A 25,948-nucleotide genomic window follows, 5' to 3' on the forward strand; every position below is an offset into this window, starting at 1 on the left:
ATGCTGAAATGAGCCTTGTAAACGCTTTGGTAGAAGTGGTTTAAGTGCCATTTTTCAGCCAGCTACATCAGACAGTGAGTGTTTATTTTCCATTTATTTAATTCCCCACTTCAGTTCACAACTGAGGAGTAGTTTGTTCTTCTTCTAAGTACTCTCCTTCTGACCTAATGATGTTTCCAAAGCAGCAGCTTTCAACATCGAGCCCTGTGTCATGCCCAAGAGGTTTGGCTTTAGTTTCCACCTCGTGTCCGCAGCGTGCAGTCAAAGGACAGCAGGAAAAGATGATCCAAGATCAAGGGCAAGTAACGCTTTACAGAATGAGGAGGCTGAGGGCCGAGATGACCCTCGCCACGCCTACGTTTAATACCATGCAATTAAATCACGTAATTTATGACCATACAGGGTACCAGTGCCCCTTTTTGGTCACAGCCGTACACATACCTCGGTGCTTAGGCACGCTTCCCCCCTAACGGCGGGAAAAGAGCCAAATTCCTTCCGTTCGGGCCTATTCCGGCCGCGGGAGCCCCGCCCCGCCGCCAGCGTCGCCCCCTGGGCCGAGGCGCTGCGGCCCCCGATCTGTGTCGGTGTCGGGGACGTGTGGGGCCGTGACACGGGGCCATGTCGCGACACAGGCGGGTCCCGCGGCGGCAGCCCAGCGGGGCCACGGGGGGGTCGGTTGCCGCCGCCGCGGTGCGCGCCCGGGCCGAGGCCCTCAGGGAGGTCGGCGTGGACGAGGAGGTGGAAATGGCGGTGCAGCTCGCCCTGGAGCGGTTCCGGAGAGGGGACGAAGCGGGTGCGCGGCACAGCCGGGCCCGGGGGCAGCCTGAGGGTGTAGTGAGGGCGGGGATCCTGGCCCTCTGCCCGGCCCTAGTGAGGCACAGCTGGGCTGCTGTGTCCAGCTCTAAGCGTCTCAGCACAGAGACAGGGAACTACTGGAGGGGGTCCAGCAGAGACCACTGAGATGAGATGAGGGGGCTGGATCATCTGTTATCAGGAGAGATGTGGGAGATGGTCCTGTTTAGCCTCGAGGAGACTGAGAGGGTATTTCATTAATGCATATAAATATCTTCAAGATGAGTTCAGGAAGGTGGTGCAGACTTTTTGACAGGGAGCAATGGCCATAAAACAAGAAGTTCCACCTCAACATGAGGGAGCACTTCTTTCCATTGAGGGCGACAGCACTGGGAATGCTGCCTGGGGAAAGTGTTGAGTTTCCCCCTCTGGAGACATCCCAAACCCCTGATGTGTTCCTCTGTCATCTGCTGCAGGTGACTCTGCCTTGGCAGGGGGGTTGCACTGGGTGGTCTCCCTTCCAATCCTAACAATTCTGTGGGTCTGTAACATTGATGTAATATGTCAAGATTACTGCCTGTTGCATTATTACTGTTTTTTCATTATTATTTATCATTCTAGAGATGGAATTTCCTTCTAGTTTCACTAGTAGTGAAAGAGCATTTGTTCACCGGCTCTGTCAGTCTCTTGGACTGGTATCTAAAAGCAAAGGGTGAGTTGGGGTACAATTTTTGGTTTTTAGCTGCAAACCAATGGAATTTCATGACTAATGATAACCTGATAGATGTTTTCAATATACCCTACCATGTTGCAAGGAATAGTATTAGAGAAAAAAGTGTAAAAGTAGACACAGAAATAAGTATCTTTGTTCATTGCTGTATGCGTGCTTGGAAAAACTTGTGACATGCATTTTGAGACAGCTTGCTTTTCCACTTCCACTTAATCCACTTCATGGATTGAATGGGTCCATTAAAAAAGCTTCACTGTGAGGTCTGGGTTTTTTCAAAGATTTTGCATAGAGTCTCATACCTTGACAGATAAAAGTTAACCCAGAGTAGGTTCCTTATTCTTAAAATGTATTTTCTTTTCCCCCCTCACAGAAAAGGCGCCAATCGATACCTGACTGTAAGGAAGAAGGATGTATCAGATGCACATGCAGTCATGACTTGTGACTTGGCTCTCCGTACAAAGCACGCCGTTCGGAGTCTCATTCAGAGCTTTCCTGTCACAAACAAGGAGCGCACAGAACTCCTGCCAAGGACAGAGAGAGGACACGCCTGTGCTGTTGAATCTGGTATGTTCTGTGTGTCTTCTGATTTGGACTTGTCCATCAACACCACTTGAAAAAACCACCTGCAACTCGGTGACAAAACAAACCTTTCTGTGCTGTCCCCTCTTGTGTCCTCTCAGACACAATTAAACAAACACATGAATTTTCCTTTTAAGGTCTTTCATAACTGGTGTTCTGAAGAACTTGGGAAGTCATATCATGCACATTGTGATGTCTACCTTGTGCTGTGTTAATTTAGAATCTTTGAGCCAGTTCCAGCCAAATCTTTTTGGAAGCACATTTGTGAAATGTGGCTTCATAGAAGTACTCTGAGGTGGGGATTGAAGAGTCAGTGTTACCACAATGCCATAAGAACGCCCTTATAAGAAAATGAGGTTGTCTATTCTGCTTATAGAAATGAATGTCCTTGATAAATCAAGAAGGTTTCATCTCCACAAAATAGATTTGGTCCTTAAGAGACTATTTTCCAGACTTCTTGATTTCTTGGATACAGAAGAGTTTGCTGAAAGACAAACTTCTGAAAATTGGGTTGTTTTTTTAATTAAAAAAAGGAGTATTGCCTTTTTTTAAAAAAAAGAGTGCCCTTTTTTTTTTAAAGCAAGGCTTTCATCTAGATTCTTGCTTTAGACTTACATTGTGTTTCTGTGTGCAGAGATGGTTGTAGTGAACAAAAAATACTTGTGCCAATATGCCTTGTTTAATTGCGTGTTTCTGATACATGGTATCTGTTCTTTTAGTGCTTCCTTTGCTGTTTTTTTCAATTGTTTCAGTTGGTTAATAGGATTGTTCAATGAACAGAAGGAAGCTATAATAGAAGTACCGAAATGCAATGTATTAGCAATGTAAGGAATAAGTTAATGAATAGTCTAATATTTGTCTTTATCTGTTTCTCAAGAATGTATTTTTAGTTCTCCTGATCTCTAAGTCTGTGTTTGTCTTGGTACAGCAGAGCTTGAAATTTAGTATATGAATGTATTAATCACAGTTATCGTGTGGATAATTAGTCTACAGAAAGCTTTTCATTCTTCTGGAAAATAATTATCAAGGAACTACAGAGTAGCACTTGCAATGATGGATTTGAAGTAGCTCCCTCAGAAGATGTGCATGTTTTTGGGCTACTTATGCACTGCTTTCTAGCACATCACACTGCTCTGTGGGATCCAGGACTCTTGATGCAGCATGCTTGCATTAGTATGATTTCAGGCAAAATCGTGCAATAGCTTAAAGGTTTAACTCTGTAAGTGTGTATTTCTAGGGAGAACTGCAGGTGTGAAATGTGGGTGCAGATACAAAAGCCACCAAAATACACCAGGCTGCTTTTCTCTGGTTTAGTTTCTCTTTTTCCTTTTGCTCTTTGTAGGCTTTTCTGACTTGGAGCAATGCTCTGGAAGAGTCTGGTTTTGTTCGAAATACCTGTGAAAGTAATAACTGTTTTGAAAAATATCTATTGCAAGCACCTCAGGAGGACATGTTGCTATAAATATGACTTCTAAATTGTGATGGGTTTGTCACTTTACCCACAGGGATGCATAAAAAGTCAGCAACGTTAATTTTTGAGTACAATTTTTGAGCGGTGTTTTTAGTGACCTTCCTCTGGATCTGTATAAATAAACTTTTAACTTCTCTTTGCAGAAAACAAAGAAGTAAACAAGACAAGTGGTCGACTTAATGATGGTATCCCCCAGGTGCCAGTGAAAAGAGGGGAATCAGAGCTTGATTCCTTTAGGCAGTCACTACCAGTTCTTGAAAAACAGGAAGAAATTGTCCAAATAATAAAGGACAATAAAATTGTTTTGATTATAGGAGAGACTGGATCAGGAAAAACTACGCAAGTATGTTTCTTCAATGAAATAAAAAAGATAACAGTGTTTATACTAAACTAATGCCAATTGTGTAACATTTCTGATATGGGATATTTTTATGCTATTTCAAGGCTTTTCTTTTCCTGTATAATTGAAAGTCTTGTGTTCCAATTAATTTTCTTGCTTTTGAAACACTAAGCCAGTAGATAGGTACTAAAAGCATAAATTTTTCCTCACAATTTTCTTGTAGATACAATTTTTTCATTAAAATAATGCAAAATATTGAAGGGAAAGTAACTGTGATGTTTGTATAGCCTTTTTTCTTCTAAGGCTATTTCTGTTCTTAGTACCCACAGTAATATATTTTTTGTGTTAAAATGAGAGATTATCTACAGGGGGCTTTTTTTTCAGATTTCTCTGAAGCAGGAGAGAGACACTGCAAGTTTTTTCTTTAAAAAAAACCTAAATAGGTTATACTTAGAAATTTATTTTCCACCAATTCAGGTATGCTTGCAGTGGTAATCCTAATGAAAAGTCTTTTGCAATGTGTAATAAATTAATTAAATTTAAATTGCAGTTAAATTGTTTCCCTGTGCTAACAAAGCTGTGGCTTTCTCAAAGAGTAAATTTGAACCACTTCTTTACAGATCCCTCAATTTATCCTTGATGACTGCTACAAGAATGGAACTCCCTGTCGTGTGTTTTGTACTCAGCCAAGACGTTTAGCAGCTGTTGCTGTGGCTGAACGAGTGGCAGCAGAAAGAAGAGAGAAGATTGGCCAGACAATTGGTTATCAGATCCGGTTAGAAAGCAGGTACTAATGCTATTTCTAACTGTCAGTTGATCTTGTGTTGGTATTGTGAATCTTGTGTACGTTTAAACTGCAGTATGTTTGGGATGCAGCCCCACAAATTATAGGTGGGATATGTTATTGCAGGTAAGGGATACTATTGAGAGTAATAAGAGTAAATAATTACACTCGTAAGAGTGAAAAGGATGGCTTTCTTCCTGTGTTTTGCAGTTTCATGTAGGTTGTCTTACAGAACTGAATTTCAAGTGCTTTCTATTGATTTCTTCTGCAGAGTGTATGCATGTAAAATCCTTGTCTGATTTTCAGATCAAGTCTACACTTTCTATTTTTTTTCCCCCCCTCTCTACTTCTAACATATGTGGATCCAAAAGTTCTGCAAGCTTTGAAGGTAGGTGTGAAGACCAGCATGCTGTAACAAATGTTACATAGTTTGAGTTGATAGGAGTCATAAAAGGGAAGACAACAAGTTTGGAAAGTGACTGATGAAGCTGAGCATTATTTATCTGTCTAGTTTGGTCTTAATTTACTCTGCTGCAGCTTTTGTGAAAACGTGATGTAAAAGTAGAGATTTCAATATCACTTGATGAATTAGTCTGTAAAGCAGAGCATGAATGGATTGTGTGGGGTCTTTACATCTTTGTACTGCATAGGCAGTGACATTTCAGGGAAGGGCCAGCAGTTGGGATATGAGTGACCAGAAGATGGCAAAAGGTTGAGTTGCTTGAATGAACAAAGATAACACATAGCTGCTGAAAATGAATGCACTTGAACAACAAAGCCACAATAAGAATTCAAATGTGTATGTGAAAGCTCAGAAGGCTATTAAGAGATTAGAAGAGCTGGTGAAGATGTATCACAAATAAGCTGGAAGTGCTTCAGCTTATTTAATATATGGAAGTACTATGGTGGCAGAGGAACAGCAAAGTCAGATCAAAATGGAAGAATTACTGGAAACAGTGCAGAAAATCCACCTTGAGAGGAATCAATACATTTACTCCAGAGAAACACTAAAAGGGGGAGATAACAATATTTTGAGCTGTGGACAAAACAAATCTGGAGTGGAGATGTTTAGAGGTGTTTATAGTAACACAGCACAGAAGTATAATTTTTAAAGTTTTCTTAACTGCCTTCTAGAGAAGAGCTGTAGAGTACAGTACAAAGGAACTTCTCAGCTCCTTTTGGATGGCCGTACCAGAGGAAGTAGTGACAATTGCTGTTTTTATTGGGGCAGCTAACTCTGCCCCAGATATAGAATTGTAACATTTCAGTATTTTGACCTCCTGAAAAACCAGAGGATCAGCAGATTACTTTGTGATTTAGTCAGCTGTAATGTATTGTGTCTTCAAGGCAAGGCTTTGGGAGCTGTGGGGTTGCATCTGTGAGAAGGTGCCAGAAGCCTCTCCCATGTCTGACAGAGCCAGTGCCAGCCTCTGGCTGAGGCTGAGCCCATATGTGATGGTGGTAGTGCCTCTGGGACAGTGGGGAATTGGGGAGGAAAACCTGCACAACAGAGGCAGCAGTTGAAGAGCAGTGAGAGCAGGTGAGAGAAGCAGCTCTGCAGACAGGAAGGTCACTGTGGGAGGGGAGGAGGTTCTCCAGGTGCCAGGTGCAGCCCATGGTGAGGCAGCTGTGTCCCTGCAGCCCATGGAGTCCATGGTGCAGCAGGGATCCATCCCCCTGCGCAGTACTCTATGTTCGAGCAAGTGGATGCTTGAACGAGGCTGTGATCCTCTGGGAGGTCTGTGCTGAAAAAGGCTCCTGGCAGAACCTGTGGCCCCATGGAGGGAGCCCACACAAGAAGCATGTTTGCTGTCAGGATTGTGACCCTGTGGGAGTCCCACAATGGAGCAAGCTGTTCCTGAAGCACTGCCCTTTGTGGAAAGGGACCTCTACTGCAGCAGTTCATGGAGTACTGCAACCCATGGGAAGGACTTGTATTGGAGAAGCTCATGGAGGACTGTCCGTGAGAGAGACCCACGTTTTCCTTCTTGACCCTGTGAGTCTTTCGTTGTGTTTCCTCTCCCCTACCCATGGAGAGGACAGATAGAGTAGCTGGGGAGGCACCTGACATCCAGCCAGGCTCATCCCACCATGTGTAGTAAAATACAAAGGCTATATCCAGGCATATGCTGAGGAATTGAAGCCTGGTTTTCCACATGGAATTTTCTAGTAAATTGAATGACATGCAGAGTTTCTTCATAGTTCTCTTTTACTTCCTTATTTATTAAAATTTGAATCTTATTTTTTCAGTTAATCTGTTGTCCAGAGTTTTGGGGCACAAGCACTACAGATTGTTGGGAAATGTCTGGGAAAAGGCATAATTTCAAAACAAATGGTGTGCATGAGTCCTTTGAGGAGAGAACTGTAATTCCTCTTCCTGTCAGCAGCTGCTTTAAGTTTTGATCTGTGGAAAGCTAACTACCTTTAAATGGTGCAAAGGCCCTGAGTTGTCTCTGTGATGTGTTCCATAGGGTTTCTCCAAAGACACTGGTAACATTCTGCACTAATGACATGCTCCTTCGCACACTGATGGCAGGAGATGGCACCCTCTCCACCGTGACCCATGTTATTGTGGTGAGCATCCTGTGGTCTTTCATGTGGGGTGGAGCAATATGTATTGCTTTAGAAAATGAAGTCCTAATTTTTTTAAATTTAAATTTGCTGAGCACTTTAGGTGTTTTTGTTTGGTAGAATCTGAATCAACTTTAAAGACTTCCTGAGTCCTTAGAGTAGCATGCATATTTTGTGGATTTTGGTGGTTTTCTGTGCATTTGTAAAAATTCCTGTAAAAATATTTTATTTTAATGCCAATGATTAGTTGTGGAATTGGGAGGAGCTGAGGAGGGCAGAAGTGTAAATTTTTCTGAACTTCCCCTGTTCCTCAGAAAATCTTTAGGGAGGCTTACATTGATCTGGTTCAATGTGATCATGTCAGAATTTCTGTTGTCATGTATTTGTTTTAGCAATATCAGGTTTTCAGTCCGTTTGTTTGCCCATATATAATAATATAATGTGGAGGCCAGTTGCTAGCAAATTATTCAGGTGTCTTCATTTATGATTATGTTAGTATTCCTATTGTGGAATTTAATAAGTAAGAGGAACTAGAATGCTTATGGCAAGATTTAAGTACTGAAGATTAAAAGAAAACATGGTAAGTTTAGGTGCCTACCTGTTTATCAAAGCATAAAAAAAGCATGAGAGTGATCTATACATTCTTGATGTCAGCCTATAAACCTTGATTTGAGCCATTGTTTCATTCATTCATAATACAAAACAAAACAGAAGAATGACAAAGGTGATTATTGAATTATGTGCCTTAGTTTATAGGCTTTGTGTATGACTTGTCTAAGCAGTCTCTCTGTTTTTCTGATTATGTGGTGTCATACATTTCTTTAAATGCTCATCAGTGGTGAAGTGAGAACTTATTAAAGTAAGATTTGTAGGATTTGTGGTTTGTGGCGTTTTCTTGAAATTTGGCTTCAAATACAAAATTAGAGGTGTTTCAGATATTTATTTTGGCCTCTGAAATTAAGGTGTGTAGAGCTTCAGCATTGCAATGCACTCAGCTCTGATAAAAGCTTTTTGAAGTTTTTTTTTGCTGATGGAAAGCATAAAAAAACCCCCTTTTTAAAAAAATCCTATGACTTAAACTAGACTTACACATTAAGGCCTCTGTAATGTGCAATCAAATTTTTTTTTAAAGTTCATTTTTGTCCGAAGTTGTGATCTTGAGTCTGTGAGGTTTTTTTATCTCTCCTTTTTTCTTTTGTTACAGGATGAAGTGCATGAGAGGGATAGGTTCAGCGACTTCTTGCTAATAAAACTGAGAGATGTGCTGCAAAACCAGAATACTTTAAAACTAATTATTTCTAGTGCTGCTCTAGATGCAAATCTCTTTATTAGGTATTTTGGAAGCTGCCCAGTAATACATAGTAAGTATTTATCTTAACTCTTAAATCTGAATATACCTGCCCTGAGACTCACAGATCTTACTAAACTGTAGCAAACTATTTTGAGCACATGATGAATACATTGAGAGTTACAGGAATCCTTGTTCTTTGTGTAGTCAGGTTTTTTGTTTCTTAACTATTTTCCTAATTCAGAATGAAGTGTTTTAGTCACTGGGAGTTCTGTAAACGCAGGTGTGTCCTGCCCCCCTTCACTATTAATAAAGAAGTAGGAAAAGGTTATTGAAGGGTTGTCTTCATGCTGATACAGGACTTGGGAGCTACATGAGTGTGACGTATATTAATACACTCCAGTAGATTCTTATTCTTCAGTCCTCATGAGGGTTGTTACTGCTTACTGGCTAAAATACTGATAACTGTACCTGTTCAGTTCAAAAATACAGGCATAAGCAGCGTGGGTTTCATGTTTGAATCACACGATTCTTTGATTTTAAGCAAATTAGTAGCCATTCATCTAGGTAAATATTCAGAAAAGGCATCCAGTTTCTCTTAGTTTGTGTTGACTCAGTTACCTGCAGTTAGATTACATTCAAATGCAAAGAAAAGTTCCCGTGTATTGCTGTTTTAATTTCATTTGACAGATCTTTAGTAGAGGCAAAATACAAATGCGTGGGAGATGGGGGGTTTTTGTGGGTTTGGGGGTTTTTTCCCCACCCTCCTTGCTTGCAGGTTTTCTACATGGACAACCTCCTCTGGCACCTTACAGTCCTCTTAATTTTTCAACAATAATGTCCAAGTTTAATGTGTTTTGAAAAGTAGCTTTTAAGCGAAATGCTTTATTTGACAGTCAGGTAGACTCTCTGCATGTCAGCCTTTTTTTAAAAAATCTTAGCAGTTTTAGGAAACAGGTGGGATTGCTTACTGGTTTATTTTAGCAAATGCTTGTGAGAAGGAAACCTCTTTTCCCCTTTTTTTTGCAGATGGAAATGTTTATTTCTAGTTCCCAATTTTGAATTTCTGCCTAGTAAAATAAGGCTTGCAACTTGTTGGAGACAGGAATCTGGAAATGACACATGATTTCATATTCTCTGAATATTTTTTGCCTCAGTTGTGATTGTTGTGTGGCTTTCCAGTTTACTCTTTTTGCAACTTCCTGTTCTTTCGGATTGGTATATTTGTGTTGGAAATTCTGATGGCAAGCTCTCCAGTTTACCGCAGTGCTTATGCTGGTTATGTAATAAAAGCCAATAGCAATTGAAAATACGGATTTTTTTCCTTTTTTTTTTTTTTTTTGAGAATTAAAAGAAGTGGCTGTTTCTTTTAATGTAGTGAAAAAGGTTTGATTCTTCTTCAACAATATGGCTGACAAAATTCTGACCACAGAAACCAACATTTTGTAGTTGTGGATTGCTATAGTACACAGAGTTTGTTATCAGTGTCGGAAGACTTCCTCTGTGACAGCTTCTAAAAGTATGTGAATTGTGGATTGTTCTTTCTGAAGGAAAATCCTGAGTGATCTAAAGTCAGCTTAAGGGACAAGAAATCAAAATGTAGAGACTTTAATTCTTCATGCAAAAAGCATCCTTTAATGTCCACAGATAAGGTCTAGAAAATAGTCATGTTGAAAAAGAAATCAGGATAAATTATTAGAAGGTAAAGGCCACTGGGATGTCTCATCTGTCAAGAAGTACTCCGTAAAGAAAGCTCAGCTTTGCTGAATTAGTTGAGGACATGGAAATAAGTCTGTCTTCTCACATACTTCTCATGAAAAGAAAGTAGTTCAATACAAAGATGTACTGTCTCCATGTGGAACCTTGCAAAAACTGTATTAATTGCTTATTAATTAATTACATTTTTAATCCAGGTGGCAGGCTTACATGGCAAGTTCTTGTTTGTAACCCTAAACAAAAATGGCTGTTTTCTTTTTCTCATTTAAAAAAATATAGGGGTAATAACTGTCAATCTTATAATCATCTTATCAACATCTCTTGCTGTAACATTTGATAAAATTGAAGAGCTTGATGAGAAACAAGGTGGCATTTTACATTGGAAATTTTTTGTTTTGTATAATTTTGAGAAAAATAAACTCCAATGAAGATAATTTTTAAACAAAATAAATGCTGTAAGTGAAGCTAGTGAATATATAATCTTTAATGGATTTTTTATACTTTTAGTCCAAGGGAGACCTTTTGAAGTTAAAGAGATGTTTCTGGAGGACATTTTACGAAGCACTGGGTATACAAACAAAGAGATGGTGAAGTACAAAAAAGAGAAGCAGCAAGGTTGGTGGACTTCTTAATTGTAAGGATTAGCAATGAGAATCATTGATTGATTGAACAAACAATTGACAGGATTCTTTTCTGTTAAAATTCCAAAGTCATGAGATTAAATGAGATGTGATAAGACAACAGCAAGTATCTTTAAGCTCTTAATATTTACATTGTTGAAATAGTTTATGCAGTTAAAGAAAAAAATGGTGTAGAGTTAATGTAACTGGGGGCTCTGCCCACATGAATACTAAAGAAGCATGGGATGCGCTGTACCTTTGGGTGTAAATTAAAGTGCAGCTATTAAAGCAAGCAGGATTTTGTACATCTTGCACAAAATGTACAAGTCATTCCCTTTAGTAACATTTTTCACTGCTTTCTTCCGGCATGGATGTATTTTTTGTAAGTGTTAACACTCTTGAGCTAAACATAATTGGTTTTCAGTTGATTAAGTAGATACTGCTTCATAAGTTTTCTTGGCAACTGAAAGTAATGATCCCAGTGATTATTTAAGAAAAAAATTTTAAAAATGCAAACCTCAAAGCTATATATGTAACATACAATCCTAACTGGATATTTATTACAGTGCTCAGCTCTGACACTGGGAACAGAAAAGTTCGATTAAGACACTGGTGTTTTCTACTGTTTCTTGTATGCAAAAATAAGTTGTTACATGCAGGGACTGTATCACTCTTCTTCAGCATTCCATTTCTGGAAAAAGATCTGGGCTGAGTTTGTGTGGAAGGTGATTACTTAAGGAAGATTGTTGAATGCAGTAGTTTGGAATAATGGAGGCTTGGGGGGGTTAAACCCCAAAATGGTAGGTTTTACCTTGTTCTTATAGCCCTTGTTTTCAGTGGTGCACTTTGGATACCGTTAAACATGTCATTTATCTTGGACTGGTAGTAGCATTCTAGATTAAATAAAAGAGGTTGAATAGGTAAAATTTTGACCTACTGTAACTATCTTTTTTAGTAGAAAACAATGGATAATAAAGATGACTCTAAAACTTTCTTGGTGAATACTTTGCATTCTAGAAGAGAAACAGAAGAGCACTCTTGCTGAGTGGTGTTCGGCTCAAGAAAGCATGAACAAACTGACATCTCGGAGACAAAAATCAGTTCCAAGGGCAAATGAGGAGTACAAATGGTTGGATGAGGGTGGTGACACTGTCTTTAATCAACTGGTAAATTTTTTCTTTTGTTGGAAGAGGTGTTTATATTTGTGTTGTATTACTAGCCATTTAAAATCTGTTTTCTAAAGATAGTTCTGTAGAGTTTTTCAGGATATTAATATATTTTAAAGATTACTTTATTAGGATTAACTGCTCTAGTTACGGTGGTTGTACACAGCTTTTCCACAGTCAAATGGCTCGACTGCCGTTGTGTTAGTACTTCCATATGACAAAATCAGTGCATTAACTGATACATGAGTGCTGGATTTCTGGTTGCTGCTGGGAAAAAGAATCATTCAAATTCTTTGTGAGTAATGTATGAGAATAAAGACGACTCATGGAAGAGATTAACCATTCAATATTGTTTTTATCTTCAGACTGAAAAAGACGTGAATTGCCTTGAACCGTGGATAGTAAAAGAAATGGATTCCTGTCTTTCTGACATCTGGTTGCATAAAGATATTGATTCGTTTGCTCAGGTCTTAAATCTTATTTTAACTGAAAATGTCAGTGGTAAGTTTATTGTGTTATTACATAAGAAAAAAAGTAACCTCAAATTTACTTAGATTTTTATGGCTACTTTTATCTCCAGTTTCAAATGTTGTTACCTTTGCATTCTGACACCTACTGAAAAAATGGATAAGGCTAGCAGAATTAATGAATTGTTTGGTTAGTTGTTGTTTTGAAGTATTAGCAAAAGTGTGTTTCTAAGACAGTGTGGAATTCTTATGAACTGACTGCAGAGATAAAGTGAGGAAACAATTTCTCTTTGGGCTGGAATTTGAAAGCAATATTTGTACTATATATTAAATGAAGAAATAACATTTCTGTTGGGTTTGCTGATTTTTTTTTTTTTTTACTTCTCAGTTGATTATAGGCACAGTGAAACTGGTGCGACTGCTCTGATGATTTCTTCAGGGAGAGGCTTTTTGAGTCAAGTGGAACAGTTGATCAGTATGGGAGCAAGTATCCACTGCAAATCATCTAATGGCTGGTAAAAACAAACAGAGAAACCAAAACATAGATTTATTTGTCAATATAGGAGAGAGAAAGAAACTGTTTAGGCTGTCAAAATCTGTAGTTCTTAGGGCAGAGTGATAAGTTAGCAAATTAATTTAGATGTTAAAGAATTTTCTAACTCCTGTTAATAACATTGTTTTCTGTAAATTCTAAATTGTATTCTTAATTACATGGTCTTGATTATGAGCTATAAACTTTGTTTCAGTAGGTCTATTGAAGACACTGGTTAGCAGAACAACTATAATCTACTGAATTGGACCAAAATGTTTGGCAATTCTTATTTTCATGGAGTTACCTATATCAGAAGATCTTTCGGTGATGTTTCTAAATCTGTTGTAGCATGTAAAAATATTTGTGAATCTGTAAAACTCAAGTTTTGTGGTCATGAAGTATGTCTTCATATAAATAGGGAAATACAGTAAATAATTGTGTTATGGAATGATAAGAATTAGAATTCCAGGGGTCTGATATTTGGTGCTAACATTTGAAAAACTTGGGAAGGAATGCAGTTTAAAGTTAAAACGGTGAGCTGCATTGTGAGGAGGAAAGCTTCTGAAAGACATGAAATAGCCAAATGTTTTCCCGCGTTTTTATGCAAAACGCCTGGGGTGTGACTTTTTGAGATGACTTAAAGGCTACTGCAAACAGGCAGGTCTGATCTCTACACGTTTTTGTGGGCTTTTTAAGGGAATGGCATATTCTTCCTCCTCCTTTCCTTGTGCATGTTTACAGGTACTCCTGTGTAAAACTGACATTCTTTTGCGGTAAAGAACTGTAGTTATGTATAAGTCAGCTGTTAACACCTATTCAAGCACTTTCAAGTGGAAAGTTGCAGATCCAGCGATAGCAGTACTAGTAACAATAGGGAAATGGGTACAAAAGTCTGGTATCAATTGCCTCGTCTGATGTGCTATTCATATTCATCTTTTGAAGTGAAAAACCGAATAAAAATACTTGTGCAACTCTTTCAGGATGGCTGTGGACTGGGCTAGGCGCTTTGGACAGACAGAGGTTGTGGATCTGTTGGAATCCTACAGGTAAGCTGTAACTGTTTTGCAGAAGGAGTTGCATAGCATAGTGAAGGGAAATTTGAGGCTTGTGTTCTTTTAATCAGAACACGTTTTAGCTTTTCATGCTGTAAAATCTGGACTGAATAGGAATACCTTTTTTTTAAGAATAGGAATATTTCAGAAACAGTAAAAAAGTTTGTACTCAGTATCATATTGTTTATGTTTGCACAACTTGCTAATTCTGTACTGTGTACCATTTTATTTTCACATGCTTACTTTGGAAACAAATTTGTCATATGTTTTTATCTGTGTATTTTTATACACAATAGACAGATTAAAGAAACTTTATAGAAGTAATGTGTACACTAGGCCATTCAAGAATGATTTTTTTATTAACTTACAGTTATCATAGTTGAGGTAGTGTTTTGTAAAGATTATATTTTTTATAATTTCTCTTAGTGTAGTTTCTGCTAGTGGGAAATTTTTGGAGAATACATATCTCTTAAATATTTTTCCTTGAACAGATAAATGAGAAGCTAATCCATTAGTTTATGACTGTGTTTCAATGAAGTTTAAGAAAATGAAAGTTAACACTAAAAAATGAAGTGGCATCCTTTGTTGGGTTGACATTTAAATCAGTGGACAGTAATAGTATGGTGATTCTCTTCGGCTACACTTAAAAATTAGAATTCAAGACCAATAGTCATGTTGGTCTTGATCTAAGTTTGAGTTGATTGCTGAATGCAAACCCGAAGGGACAGCCTTGACTCTGGTGTATTTTTCTATTACAGCGCTTCATTTGGATTTGGAAATCTGGATGAAAGTTCCCTGATCCAAAAAAGTGGTAGTGACCTTAGTGCAGAGGACAGAGAACTACTGACAGCTTATCATCACAGTTTTGATGATGAAAAAGTGGATCTGGATCTGATAATGCACTTACTTCACAGCATCTGTCATAGTTGTGATGCAGGTAAGTAAATACCTAACTAGTTGTGGATTGAGCTTCTGATGAATCTTGTTCTTTTTTCAGCAATCCCCAATAGTTAAAACCTTCTGAATGGTAGTCTACATGGCATCAACATGTATTTGAATTTTCAGTTTAACTCTGCAAACCCACTTCCTTTTTTAGGAGCAATTTTAATATTTCTTCCTGGGTATGATGAGATAGTGAGCCTGAGGGACCGCATTCTTTTTGATGACAAGAGATTTGCTGATAATGCTCACAGGTAAAACCTTTAGTCACTGTGGCTTTTCATTGCTTCTGTTAAGGATCCTTAAAATGTTCTTTTGTCTTGTATTAGATACCAAGTTTTCATGCTTCATTCAAGTGTGCAGACTTTGGATCAGAAGAAAGTGCTTGAAACTCCACCTTCTGGCATCCGCAAAATTGCAAGTATTAGAGGACTTTGTCAGATGCTACAATAATCTATTTTGCTGTTGCTTTTACAGTTACTATAGTTTTGATGGTTTTGGTTTTTTTCTTTGCAGATTCTTTCTACTAATATTGCAGAAACCAGCATAACAGTCAATGATGTTGTGTTTGTCATTGACTCGGGCAAGGTGAAAGAGGTATGACTGCCTTAAATTTTCAGAGTGCCATTCTAATACACACAGTGCATAAATTTTGGAGAATTTTTTTTTTTACTTTACAGTAAAAAAAAGTGAAAAAAAGTGAAAAAAAGCTTTTACTAGGTAAAGAGCTAGTGCCTGTCAGTCCTCACTGAAAAGTTTTGACATCCATTTGTTTTAAGACAAATCCTGTAAATAGTTAGCTGTCTAAAAAACCTTGTAAAACCTAATGTAGGTTGATGTATTAATGTATCTTTATCTTTAGACCTCAGTTTAGACCACCACCTTCTTGACACTTAGAGAGCGCTGGGAGTTCTTTTTGTCCTACTATTGTATCAAGTCCAAAAAATAATCCATTAAGTTTTTAAGCAGTTTTTTGGTGTGTTCAGTGCCCATTCCTAATTACTTTTTCAAGAAAAGTGAGATCACATAATGAGGCAATTTAAGACCTAGTGTATGGCTTTGAAAATGAAACTGGATTTCATAGGCGACATGCATACCAAATTTCTGAAGTTCTCATATAACAAACTTAATTTTGTAATTTTACATCAGTCTAAGAAAATAAGCAGGTAATTTTCAAGTGAGATAAAAAGGAAAACTTTATTCGGTATAGTAATGTATTTTACTTGCTTTGTGATATCTCAGATCTGACATACTTCTTACTGACTTGCAATTACCTATTGACTAGAAAATGTTTAATTTCAAAAACTGTGTAGCACTAAGGTACTACAAAGGAGATACCATCATAAATTCACTCGAAACTGAGAAGATACCTTTGTGCCAGAAGTTGCTGTGTATATTACTGTTTCATACTTTTTAGAAAACTTCTATTGGTAATCTAAATAACTAGTAACTTTTATTTCATGTACCCTATTGAGTTTTCAGTTTATATTCCTTTCTTTGTTTTTCTAGAAGTCTTTTGATGCACTGAGTCGTGTTACAATGCTAAAAATGGGGTGGATTTCAAAAGCCAGTGCTATCCAGAGAAAGGGCAGGTAATAAATGCCTCATACTGGTTTCCATTTTGCAGATATCCACAGTCCTTTATGTTTAGAATATAGCACACAGCATAGTAACTGTTTCTAGCCTAGTCCAGTGTCGTGTTGGATGATGGCCAACACTTGTTCTCTGCAGGTGAGTACTGGTCAGTATGTATTTCCTTAGAATCATTTCCCAAGTAGTAGAAAAGTGATGTTCAGGCATTTCCCAAAGGTCTAGGTTTTCCCTTACTATATTGTTCTCCTTCCTCTTTCTCCCATGTAGCACCAGCAGTCACAGTGTCCATTAGGGTGTTTTCACATCTTGTCTGTGGGCAGAGGACTGCCTATATCACTTTCTCCAAGCTATCTATGACTTAACAGGCCTTGATTATATTCTTCCCAACACTGTGGGTGAGGGCTCAGAGGTTTATGTAGCAGCAAGTGCCTGTTTTATCAATCACATTGGCATTAAGCTGCACGTATACACATACATGTATATGAATGAGAGAATTTGCTGTCTCTTATTCACTCACAAGTTATTTAATATTTTTTCTGCCTTTTACTCCAAAGGTCACTTCTGTTTGGGGGATGTGAGGAGAAGAAACGAAGTTTGCAACTGATTTCCTTACAATGATTGAGATTTGGACTGGTTTTACATTAGCAAAAAACCCACAGCACTTTACATTAGATAAATCTTGTTTTTCTTCCTCCAGATTTCTCAGTGTTGGGTTAAAATTTCAGTAAAAAATTGCCACACTCTCAAAAATAATCCATGATTGCAAAACTCTCACTTTGCATGTGACTTATAACACTTTCTTCATAGAAGTGCTTCTGCTTTTCCATTCTGAGTTTCTGTGTCTGTTTGTTGGCTTTTGGTTTTATTTTTAGAAAGAAATCCTAATTTTCACAATTTCCCATATTTTATTTTCAAGGGCTGGGCGCTGTCAGCCTGGAGTCTGTTTTCGTCTCTTCAGCAGGCTCCGATTTCAGAATATGTTGGAATTTCAGTCTCCAGAACTTCTCAGAATGCCACTTCAGGTGCATGTTCAGTTAGAAATTATAACTTTAAAAAATCGAATGTCATCAAACCATACTATTAATTGCAACAAATATGTGTGGGGGTTGTTTCCAAATCTTGGTAATCATTTCTGTTCTGCCTTTTAACTTGCAGGAGATTTGTTTGTACACAAAACTTCTGGCTCCAATTAATTGTCCAATTGTAGACTTTCTTATGAAAGCTCCTGATCCTCCGCCTGCTGTAACTGTGAGAAATGCTGTGCATATGCTTAAGGTCAGAAAAGGAATAGATTTAGATGGTAATTGTGTTTAATCCCAAATTTGTGGTGTAGCAGTCTATCTTACTGACTTCAGTTTGTACTGAAGCTGTTTTTAATTACTTAAGGATGTTTTGAATTTTTGTTGATTGTCTCTTTTCATTTTGTGTGTGGGGATGTGTTTTTCCATGTCAAGGAAAAGAGAGTGCTTCAAAGTCTTGTCTCTGTTAATAGTTTGACTTGCTTTTTTAGTGTTTGGAAACAAGTCTAGTTAATGTCCACTATTCACATCTTTTCTGCTTTCACTGTAAATTGATTTTGTCCACTGTACCCGTCCCCCTCTCTGTTTGTTTGTTTGTTTATAAACAGACCATAGATGCCATGGACCCTTGGGAAGATCTCACTGAGCTTGGTTATCACCTCACTGAATTACCTGTAGAGCCACACCTTGGTAAAATGGTGTTGTATGCTGTAGTTCTGAAGTGCCTGGATCCTGTTCTGACCATTGCCTGCGCTCTTGCCTGCCAAGACCCTTTTGTGCTGCCCACGCTGGCCTCCCAGAAGCGTGCGGCCATGCTGTGCAGGAAGCGTTTTGCTGCCGGGACATTCAGTGACCACATGGCCCTGCTCAGGGCTTTCCAGGTAGTACTTCATTTCAGAGAGTGCTAATCACAGTAGATCACCCAATCAAGGCAAATAATGTAGCACTCTACTTGGATGTAGAGTGGTGGACTGTGATTAAGTCCTTGGAGAAGACTTTATTTTTGCCTAGTGCCTTTGCTGTGTATTGGACTCATAAGTTTGTGAGGGAACACTTTTTGTAGTATGTTTTGTTGATATTTTCAAACCTTAGAAAATTCTGAAGTTCCAACAATGTGCCTCTTTACATCCTACTACACTGAACTTCAAATCATGATATTAATGTAATGATATTTATTTATTGTTTTAACTTGACATAATCATTGTAATGAGCATGTAAGGAGAACCTAATTCTTGAACAGAAAAAAGGATCTGGTTTGATACGTTTACTTTTAGAGTGGGTTTTGCATTCATTTTATTGACATAAATGTAATCTTTTATAAAAATGCAGTTTTTAGTTTTAGCCTATCAAATTAATAGGTGAATGTAAAAACGTTTTCAGGCATGGCAGAAGGCACGCAGTGATGGCTGGGAGAGGGCCTTCTGTGAAAAGAACTTCCTGTCCCAAGCCACAATGGAAATCATTGTAGGAATGAGAACACAGTTGCTTGGCCAGCTTAGAGCCTCAGGTAAAGAACTTGGAAAAATTTTAATTAAATGTTTAATATTGTTTTAAAGTCAAGCATATAGAAATTATTACAAAAATCATGTTCACTGGTGTAATTTTCCTTACTTTATTTGAAATGCACCTTCATGTACACATTCATGCAGGGTATGGTGTAGATGAGGAAGAGTGGCTGATCTAACTGAAAAGCCCTCATTTCCACTTGTCACCGCATTTCATGTTTTAATAAATTATTCCCATAGGAAATGTCTTTGTATTGTAGAAAATAGTCATATTCTGTGTTAGTATGAAACCTCTTATCAGGAAGGATTTAAGTGTAGTGGTTTCTTCTTTGTGCTGTTAAGGTTGGCAGTACAACAGGTTGAAAAATGCAATAAATAAGTTGTTTATTTCACCTTTAGTTTGTAACTCCTTTTAAGAACCAAACACAAGCTAACATGGCACTGTTTTGTCTTGTTCTTTTGTCAGGTTTTGTGAGGGCCAGAGGAGGAGCTGATATTAGAGATGTTAATACTAACTCTGAGAACTGGGCTGTAATTAAAGCTGCCTTAGTGGCCGGGATGTATCCCAATCTTGTGCATGTAGACAGAGAAAGCCTGGTGTTGACTGAACCAAAGGAGAAGAAAGTGCGATTTCATCCTACCTCTGTTCTTGGTCAGTCTCAGTATAAAAAGGTAAAATCACTTTGAATTCCTAGTTCAAGAAAAAGAGCACTAAAATCTATCACATGTTTTAGAAATGTCTTTTTCTAGTTCTCAGTACTTTAAAAGCAGTATGGGCATTTAACACTACAGCTTTAGCAAATACTGTTCTACCCAGCTGATAGAAGTGGAGTTGATTCATTTTTCCATTGTTTCAATTAGTCCTTTCTCTAGATGGAACAAGGGAAAATGGCAAAAAAACCACCCCAGTTATAAGATTGTTTTAAAAATAGAATTATCCCTACTCTTAAAAGGAAGAAGTTATTTGAAACTTTTTTTTTAACATTTGTTTTTAAAGCAAAATATTTTATTTTATCATGGTAAGCTAATTTGTGAATCTGGTTGAATTCTCTCACGCTTTTTTTTTGCATGTATATTTTTATATGTATATAATTATACATGTATTTATTTCTCAAAAGATAGAATCATGGAATGGTTTGGGTTGGAAGGGACCTTAATGCTTATCTCATTCCAATCCCTGCCACAGGCAGGGACACCTTTCACTCTTCCAGGTTGCTCAGAGCCTCACCCAGTCTGGCCTTGAACACTGCCAGGTTGAGGCATCCACAGTGTCTCTAGATAAAATGAGAAATATGTTAAAATTTACATTAATTACAGTAGATGGTATAATAGCCTAGTCTTACCTGCTCTTGCACAGATTGCCCTAGCTAATGGACAAGCTGCAGCCATCCAGGCCCTCCCTACAGACTGGCTTATATATGATGAAATGACAAGAGCTGACAAGACAGCAAACATCAGGTGCTGCTCTGTTGTGACACCTGTCACCGTGTCCCTCTTCTGTGGACCAGCCAGGCTGCCAAGTAATGCCTTGCAGGCATCTTCATCCTTTCGAGGTACACTGGAGTCTGGATTTGGAATGTTTCCACTGGTATACATTAGTGTGTGACATGGAAAGCTTATTTTTCAGTAATATTTAATACATATATTGGCTGATTCTGAAAACAACAGTGTTATAATTCCTGTAGCTGTTCAGGAGTAGTTTGTAGGTTCTGTAATAAATCTCTCAGTTTTGGGATTCCTTACATATTCAAGTCCATAAATTACACAGTTCTGGGAGTCTCAGAAACTACAGTATAGTTTGTAAGCAAAGAATGCAGCCACAATGTCTAATGATAATAATGATACTGAGATGTGTAGTATGTATGTTCTTTTTCTACAGACTACTTTATTCGATACATTGAACCAGATTATTCAAACTCAAAAATTTAGAAATAATCGATATGGCAAACAAGTCATGTTGCTTCTAGCTGACACACGCATTTTCAAGATATGTTCTACTGATAATTTTTTTTGTCAATTAACTGTACCATAAACTGTAAGTAATAGAGAATATATAGAAATTTTCTTTTTTTTCTTACTTGAATCCTCTTGGATTGGAAGCAAAAATAACTGCTGCTAGTTCTCATAGTTGAAATCAAACTAAAAGTCCAACTTATTTCTGAAGCTTTCCTGTCTTGCTTTTAAACTGTTAACCTTAGAGTAGTGTTCATGCTGATTGAATTGCACTTTATAAAAATAAGGATTCTTAATCAATAGCCATATGTATTATATGTATATTTTTTTCTTACTAAGTCTTTAAATCTGCTGTTTTACTAGGAAATAGAGCCACATATGCTTAGGCAAAAGTTGGATAGTGGCTTGTGAATACTGGTGAAGGTACATGAGTTGAGTCCAATCATATCAGTACAGGTTTTTACATAGTAGGACCTACAGCAGGTCTGGCTACTTGATTGCTGCTATCTGGAGTAAAGACTTATCAGTGTGTTTGCGGAAAAGAAGAGGTAGTTTTACAAATGTTTACATTTTAAAGTCAATTTTAGAAGGAAAAATATTATTGCTGTTAATACAGTAGTGTTCGTTTCTTTGTATATAAGTAGAAATAATACTAATAATAATACTTCTGTCTTACTAATAATAATACTTTTGTCTAATACTCATAATAATACTTTTGTCTTTAATTCAGGAGGAGGGGTATCTAATGATAGCAGTGACAGTGAGATGGAGGACAAAACAACTGCTAATCTGGCACTACTGAAGCTGGACGAATGGCTCCATCTCAAACTGGATCCTGAAGTAAGTAAGAAATCACTCCTAGGTTTGCTTCATGTAGAAGAATTGTAAAAAAGATGTGAAAAGGTTTTTGTAACATTTGAGTAGCCAAGAATTTTCTCTAAGAATGTCATGGTCCATTTGAGTCTCAAACTACGTACTCAGTGATTTAACCTTTACTTGATGAGCTCATCAAGAATTAAAGGGCTTCAATCCCCTTTGGCACAGAGTTGTCTGTTGCGTGAACTTGTGTATTCAACATCCAAGTTGCAATGTTTCATAACCTATCACCCATACCTTTCAATTCTTTTACCTGTGAGCAAAAGGAAAGAAAATAATTAGTCATTTAAGTCAACAGTGAGAGTGCTCATTCTTCTTCCTCCATCTTGGTGTGGGAGTCCTGTCTATCACATGAGGGAGCAGGAAAGCCTCAGCAGTGCAGATGCTGTTGGATCTCCTTCAAAAACTTTCTGGGCAGTATGATGTTTTATATGTCTGAGCTTGGCAGTTTTGTCCCTTTCCACAAGTCAGCAGATTCTGAAGAGACTGCCAGACAAAAGATAATGGCTGCAAGGGACAGCAAACTGCGGGTGACAGTGGCTGCATAAGCGTCCTTCTGCTGCTTCTGGCCTCCTGTCCTGTCTGCATGGTGCTCTATCAGGCTATAGCAGGAGCTGGGATCACCAGAATCTGAACAGGAGCTGAGAGAACAGTCACGTTGGCAGATTGTCTTCTTCTTTCTGTGCAAGAGTAACCAAAATCGGATCAAAAAAGGAGCACTTGAAGCTGGAGTTGCTGAAAGAAAGTTGCTGTCAGATTTTTTAAGGATAAATATAAACCTCTTTGAAATTGAAGTCTTTATGTCATTGAGGAGCTGTGGCTATGGTAGGAGGTAGTTTATGGGTCATGAAACATATTTTCACCAGCTCTAATAATAATACTGTCTCTCCTAGACATGTCCAGTGATTTTTTAAAATTTTTTTTTAAAGGAAGCATTTCTGATAATGTGGGAATTAGACTATAGTCTTCTGAATTTAGTCATCACATTTGAACAGATGTCTGTGTAAGAAAAATATCACTTAGAGCTCTTTTCCCTCAAGTATGACTGAAGAGTGCATGAGTAGAGACTGATTTGAGAGGAAGGGCATAAAGCATGAAAGGATTGGGTTTTCTCAAAAGATAAAAAGGAGAGAAAAAGTCTGTGGATTTACAGTACAAAGCTAAGTTTAGCACAGAGCTAAATGAAATGTTTCAAAAATTACCTTGCACCCAAGGAAAAGAAAGTAAATTAACATTTAGTTTAAATATGGATTATTCCCCTTCCCCAAGACCTTAGTCCTGCCTTTCATTTTGGGCCCTGTTTATATTAGAATGCCAGGTGCTGCCTGATAGGAAAAAGATAGGGTCCTTTTACCTGTCTGATCTAATTTTCATCAGCATTTAACAGAATTTGAATCCATTACAGGCTGCTGGTATGCTGTTGCAACTCAGGCAGAAGTGGCACAGTTTGTTCCTGCGTCGTATGCGAGCTCCTTCTAAACCATGGTCTCAGGTTGATGAAACAACTGTAAGAGCAATTACAGCTGTTCTGAGTGCTGAAGAACAGTCTGCAGGTCTGCAGCAGCCTTCAGGAATCGGCCAGAGACCAAGACCTGTGACTTGTGAAGAACTTCCTTTGGCATCTACATGGAAGTCAACCAACAGCAGAAAAAGCTCAACAGAAACTGAATTGTCTGACTCTTCTAATGCTGAAAAGTAAGATGTTGAGGTCTTCTGCTCACTGTAGGTTGCAAATTATGTGTACAAGTATCACTTAAATTTCTGCTAGTAGTAAGGAGGTGGAAACAGTGGAAATACAGTTCAAAGGTGTTATACTGTTATATGCTGCATTGTAATCCCATAAAGTATTTCATATCTGGGCCTGCTTTTTTGAGAGAGCAGTCAGGAATATTGTCCATGAATTGTGATGTTTGAGAAGTAGCAGAAGAGGTTTAACAGTAGCACTAAAAAGTAATGCATGATCAGTATGGCTTTTTTAGTTAGGGTTTAATAGATTTTGTAGTTGCTGTAATACATGTGGTCATGCAGTAGGCTGACAGGTCGATGTAAATTGTTCAGTGACTGCTTGTGAAACTCAAGGTATGTCTTTTTAGGGTTTCAGTGAAATCTACATCTCCTGCCCTCCACCAGCCAAAGAAGTACAAAGAAAAAGACATTTTGCTCTCCAAACGATCCTCAGATGACAGATCAGCTCAGTCCTCAGTGAAGCCTTCAGACAGCAGTAGCTATTCCAGCCCCTGTGCTAGTCCTTCTTCTCCAGTGTCTGGAAAGGTAGAGTTCTCTAACCTATCACCCTGCTCTTCAAAAGTAATAGAATTCCTTGCTGATATCATTCTGCAATTAGGTATTTTACTGGTAAATTAGGAACCTAACTTAACTTTTAATTTATAACAGCTGCATACTACTTCCTTCCTTCTTCTAAAATCTAGACTAATTATCCTTGTTTCACTATTTAAATACAGTAAAAATTTGTCACCTGCTGAGGTAAAGCTATCCAAAATATTTAAAAAAAACCCCTTGTTCTAATGAATGTGTATTAGTTTTTTTTTCAACTAAATTAGTATATTATACACACACTTCTGAAGTTTTTGGATTCTGCTTTTTTCTGTTTCTGTAATAGCATAATTGATACTGATTCTGTGTTATCTGCCTTACTATGACTGCTTGGGGTTTTTGTGATGGTTATTTTGTGATATTCATTTAAAGCACACATTTTAAATGAGATTGTTGTCATAGTTGTCCCTATATACTTGAATAGTAGACTGCAGTAACACTAAAGAGATCATGGAGAGGAAACTTCATGGACTTACTAGAGGATTTAGTAATTCCTCTTGAATCTTTCAGCTTTTAAATTAAGACAGTGTAAAAGGAAGAAAACATGTTTCCTGAATGTAGAAATATGAGTAGTGCTGTAGGCTGCACTCTTGGATGATTAATTTTGGTGTCATCTCAAGGTGTGTCAGACTTAAACCAATTATAATTAATACTAGACTTCTTAATCATGTTCTGCTCTATTTGTTTTCTGCCCCTCATAGATGAATTACTATTTTGAAAAGTGCTTTAAAAATGTAAAATAGATATGAAATACATTTCAAAGCCATTTTTGACAGGACCAGCTGATAGATTCTATGTTTCTTCTAGAACCTGGAGGAGGAAGGGAGAAGCACAGTCAAGGGATTTCTGTCCTTGTGTGTGAAACTTCAGAAATAAAGCCTGTTGTATTGTACTTATTAATTTAATTTATTTCTTCCAGGGTTGCAAATCTCCTTCACCAAGACAAAATATGCCAGTTCGGTACTTTATAATGAAAAGTAGCAACTTGCAAAACATTGATATTTCTCAACAGAAGGGAATATGGTCCACTACACCAAGTAATGAACGGAAACTGAATGGAGCCTTTTGGGAGAGCAGCGTGGTTTACTTAATATTTTCTGTTCAAGGGTCTGGATGCTTTCAGGTGGGTCTTAATCTTAAACTAGCTGTTAGCAGTGGTTGATGGTTTAGGAGGATGCAGCAAATGACTGTGTGTGGTGTGGACAGCTTTGCTTATGGCTTCTGACTTTCCTAGAAGCAGAGCAATGTGCAAATGTCTGTACTTGCTGAAGAAAGAGTATTTCAAAGCTGAGATGGAATTTTCTCCAAACATCATGAGTAAGAAAAATATTTGTACCCTACATTTATCCTCTAAAACAACAACCACCAGAAACAAAAATCCTAACAAAGTAGGGGTTTGCTACTGTTTGCATGCCAAAATGTGTATTGTACGTGAGCAAGCACTTACTGTCAAGTCACAGCTTTCTAAAGCCAGGAAACTCATACATTTCTTTATTATAATTTTGATTAAAACTGATTTTATTCACTTCCAATTAGGAAGCTGGCCATGATTCTTGCAGAGCTCTGTCTTGACTTCATATTCAGTGAGATATTTGTCAACAGTTTGTTGGTCAAATCTGTG

General features: G+C 37.8%; 1 protein-coding gene across 2 annotated transcripts in view; it reads left to right on the top strand.

Annotated features, from left to right (window-relative positions):
- Positions 1-445: 445 nt before the first annotated feature.
- The window catches only part of YTHDC2 (YTH N6-methyladenosine RNA binding protein C2), a 29,223-nt gene continuing 3,720 nt past the window's right edge, over positions 446-25,948 (top strand). The window contains exons 1-27 of one of the 2 annotated variants that reach the window (XM_071456492.1): positions 446-793; positions 1,414-1,504; positions 1,893-2,086; positions 3,716-3,915; positions 4,533-4,699; positions 7,168-7,270; positions 8,472-8,628; positions 10,779-10,886; positions 11,909-12,057; positions 12,423-12,558; positions 12,913-13,039; positions 14,037-14,102; positions 14,867-15,045; positions 15,205-15,301; positions 15,377-15,464; positions 15,564-15,644; positions 16,557-16,639; positions 17,557-17,662; positions 17,796-17,915; positions 18,268-18,540; positions 19,040-19,166; positions 19,631-19,836; positions 20,522-20,717; positions 21,848-21,957; positions 23,399-23,688; positions 24,087-24,264; positions 25,247-25,450. In XM_071456492.1, the coding sequence (XP_071312593.1) occupies positions 619-793; positions 1,414-1,504; positions 1,893-2,086; positions 3,716-3,915; positions 4,533-4,699; positions 7,168-7,270; positions 8,472-8,628; positions 10,779-10,886; positions 11,909-12,057; positions 12,423-12,558; positions 12,913-13,039; positions 14,037-14,102; positions 14,867-15,045; positions 15,205-15,301; positions 15,377-15,464; positions 15,564-15,644; positions 16,557-16,639; positions 17,557-17,662; positions 17,796-17,915; positions 18,268-18,540; positions 19,040-19,166; positions 19,631-19,836; positions 20,522-20,717; positions 21,848-21,957; positions 23,399-23,688; positions 24,087-24,264; positions 25,247-25,450 (4,011 nt within the window). In that variant the 5' untranslated portion in view covers positions 446-618. Of the gene's footprint in view, positions 794-1,413; positions 1,505-1,892; positions 2,087-3,715; positions 3,916-4,532; positions 4,700-5,067; positions 5,085-7,167; positions 7,271-8,471; positions 8,629-10,778; positions 10,887-11,908; positions 12,058-12,422; positions 12,559-12,912; positions 13,040-14,036; positions 14,103-14,866; positions 15,046-15,204; positions 15,302-15,376; positions 15,465-15,563; positions 15,645-16,556; positions 16,640-17,556; positions 17,663-17,795; positions 17,916-18,267; positions 18,541-19,039; positions 19,167-19,630; positions 19,837-20,521; positions 20,718-21,847; positions 21,958-23,398; positions 23,689-24,086; positions 24,265-25,246; positions 25,451-25,948 lie in introns of those variants that run through there. The other variant, XM_071456494.1, reaches the window with a different exon arrangement.

This window comes from Agelaius tricolor, unplaced genomic scaffold, assembly GCF_023055355.1.
Source record: "Agelaius tricolor isolate 1412-34295 unplaced genomic scaffold, bAgeTri1.0.p SCAF_59, whole genome shotgun sequence".
Classification (NCBI taxonomy): domain Eukaryota; kingdom Metazoa; phylum Chordata; class Aves; order Passeriformes; family Icteridae; genus Agelaius; species Agelaius tricolor.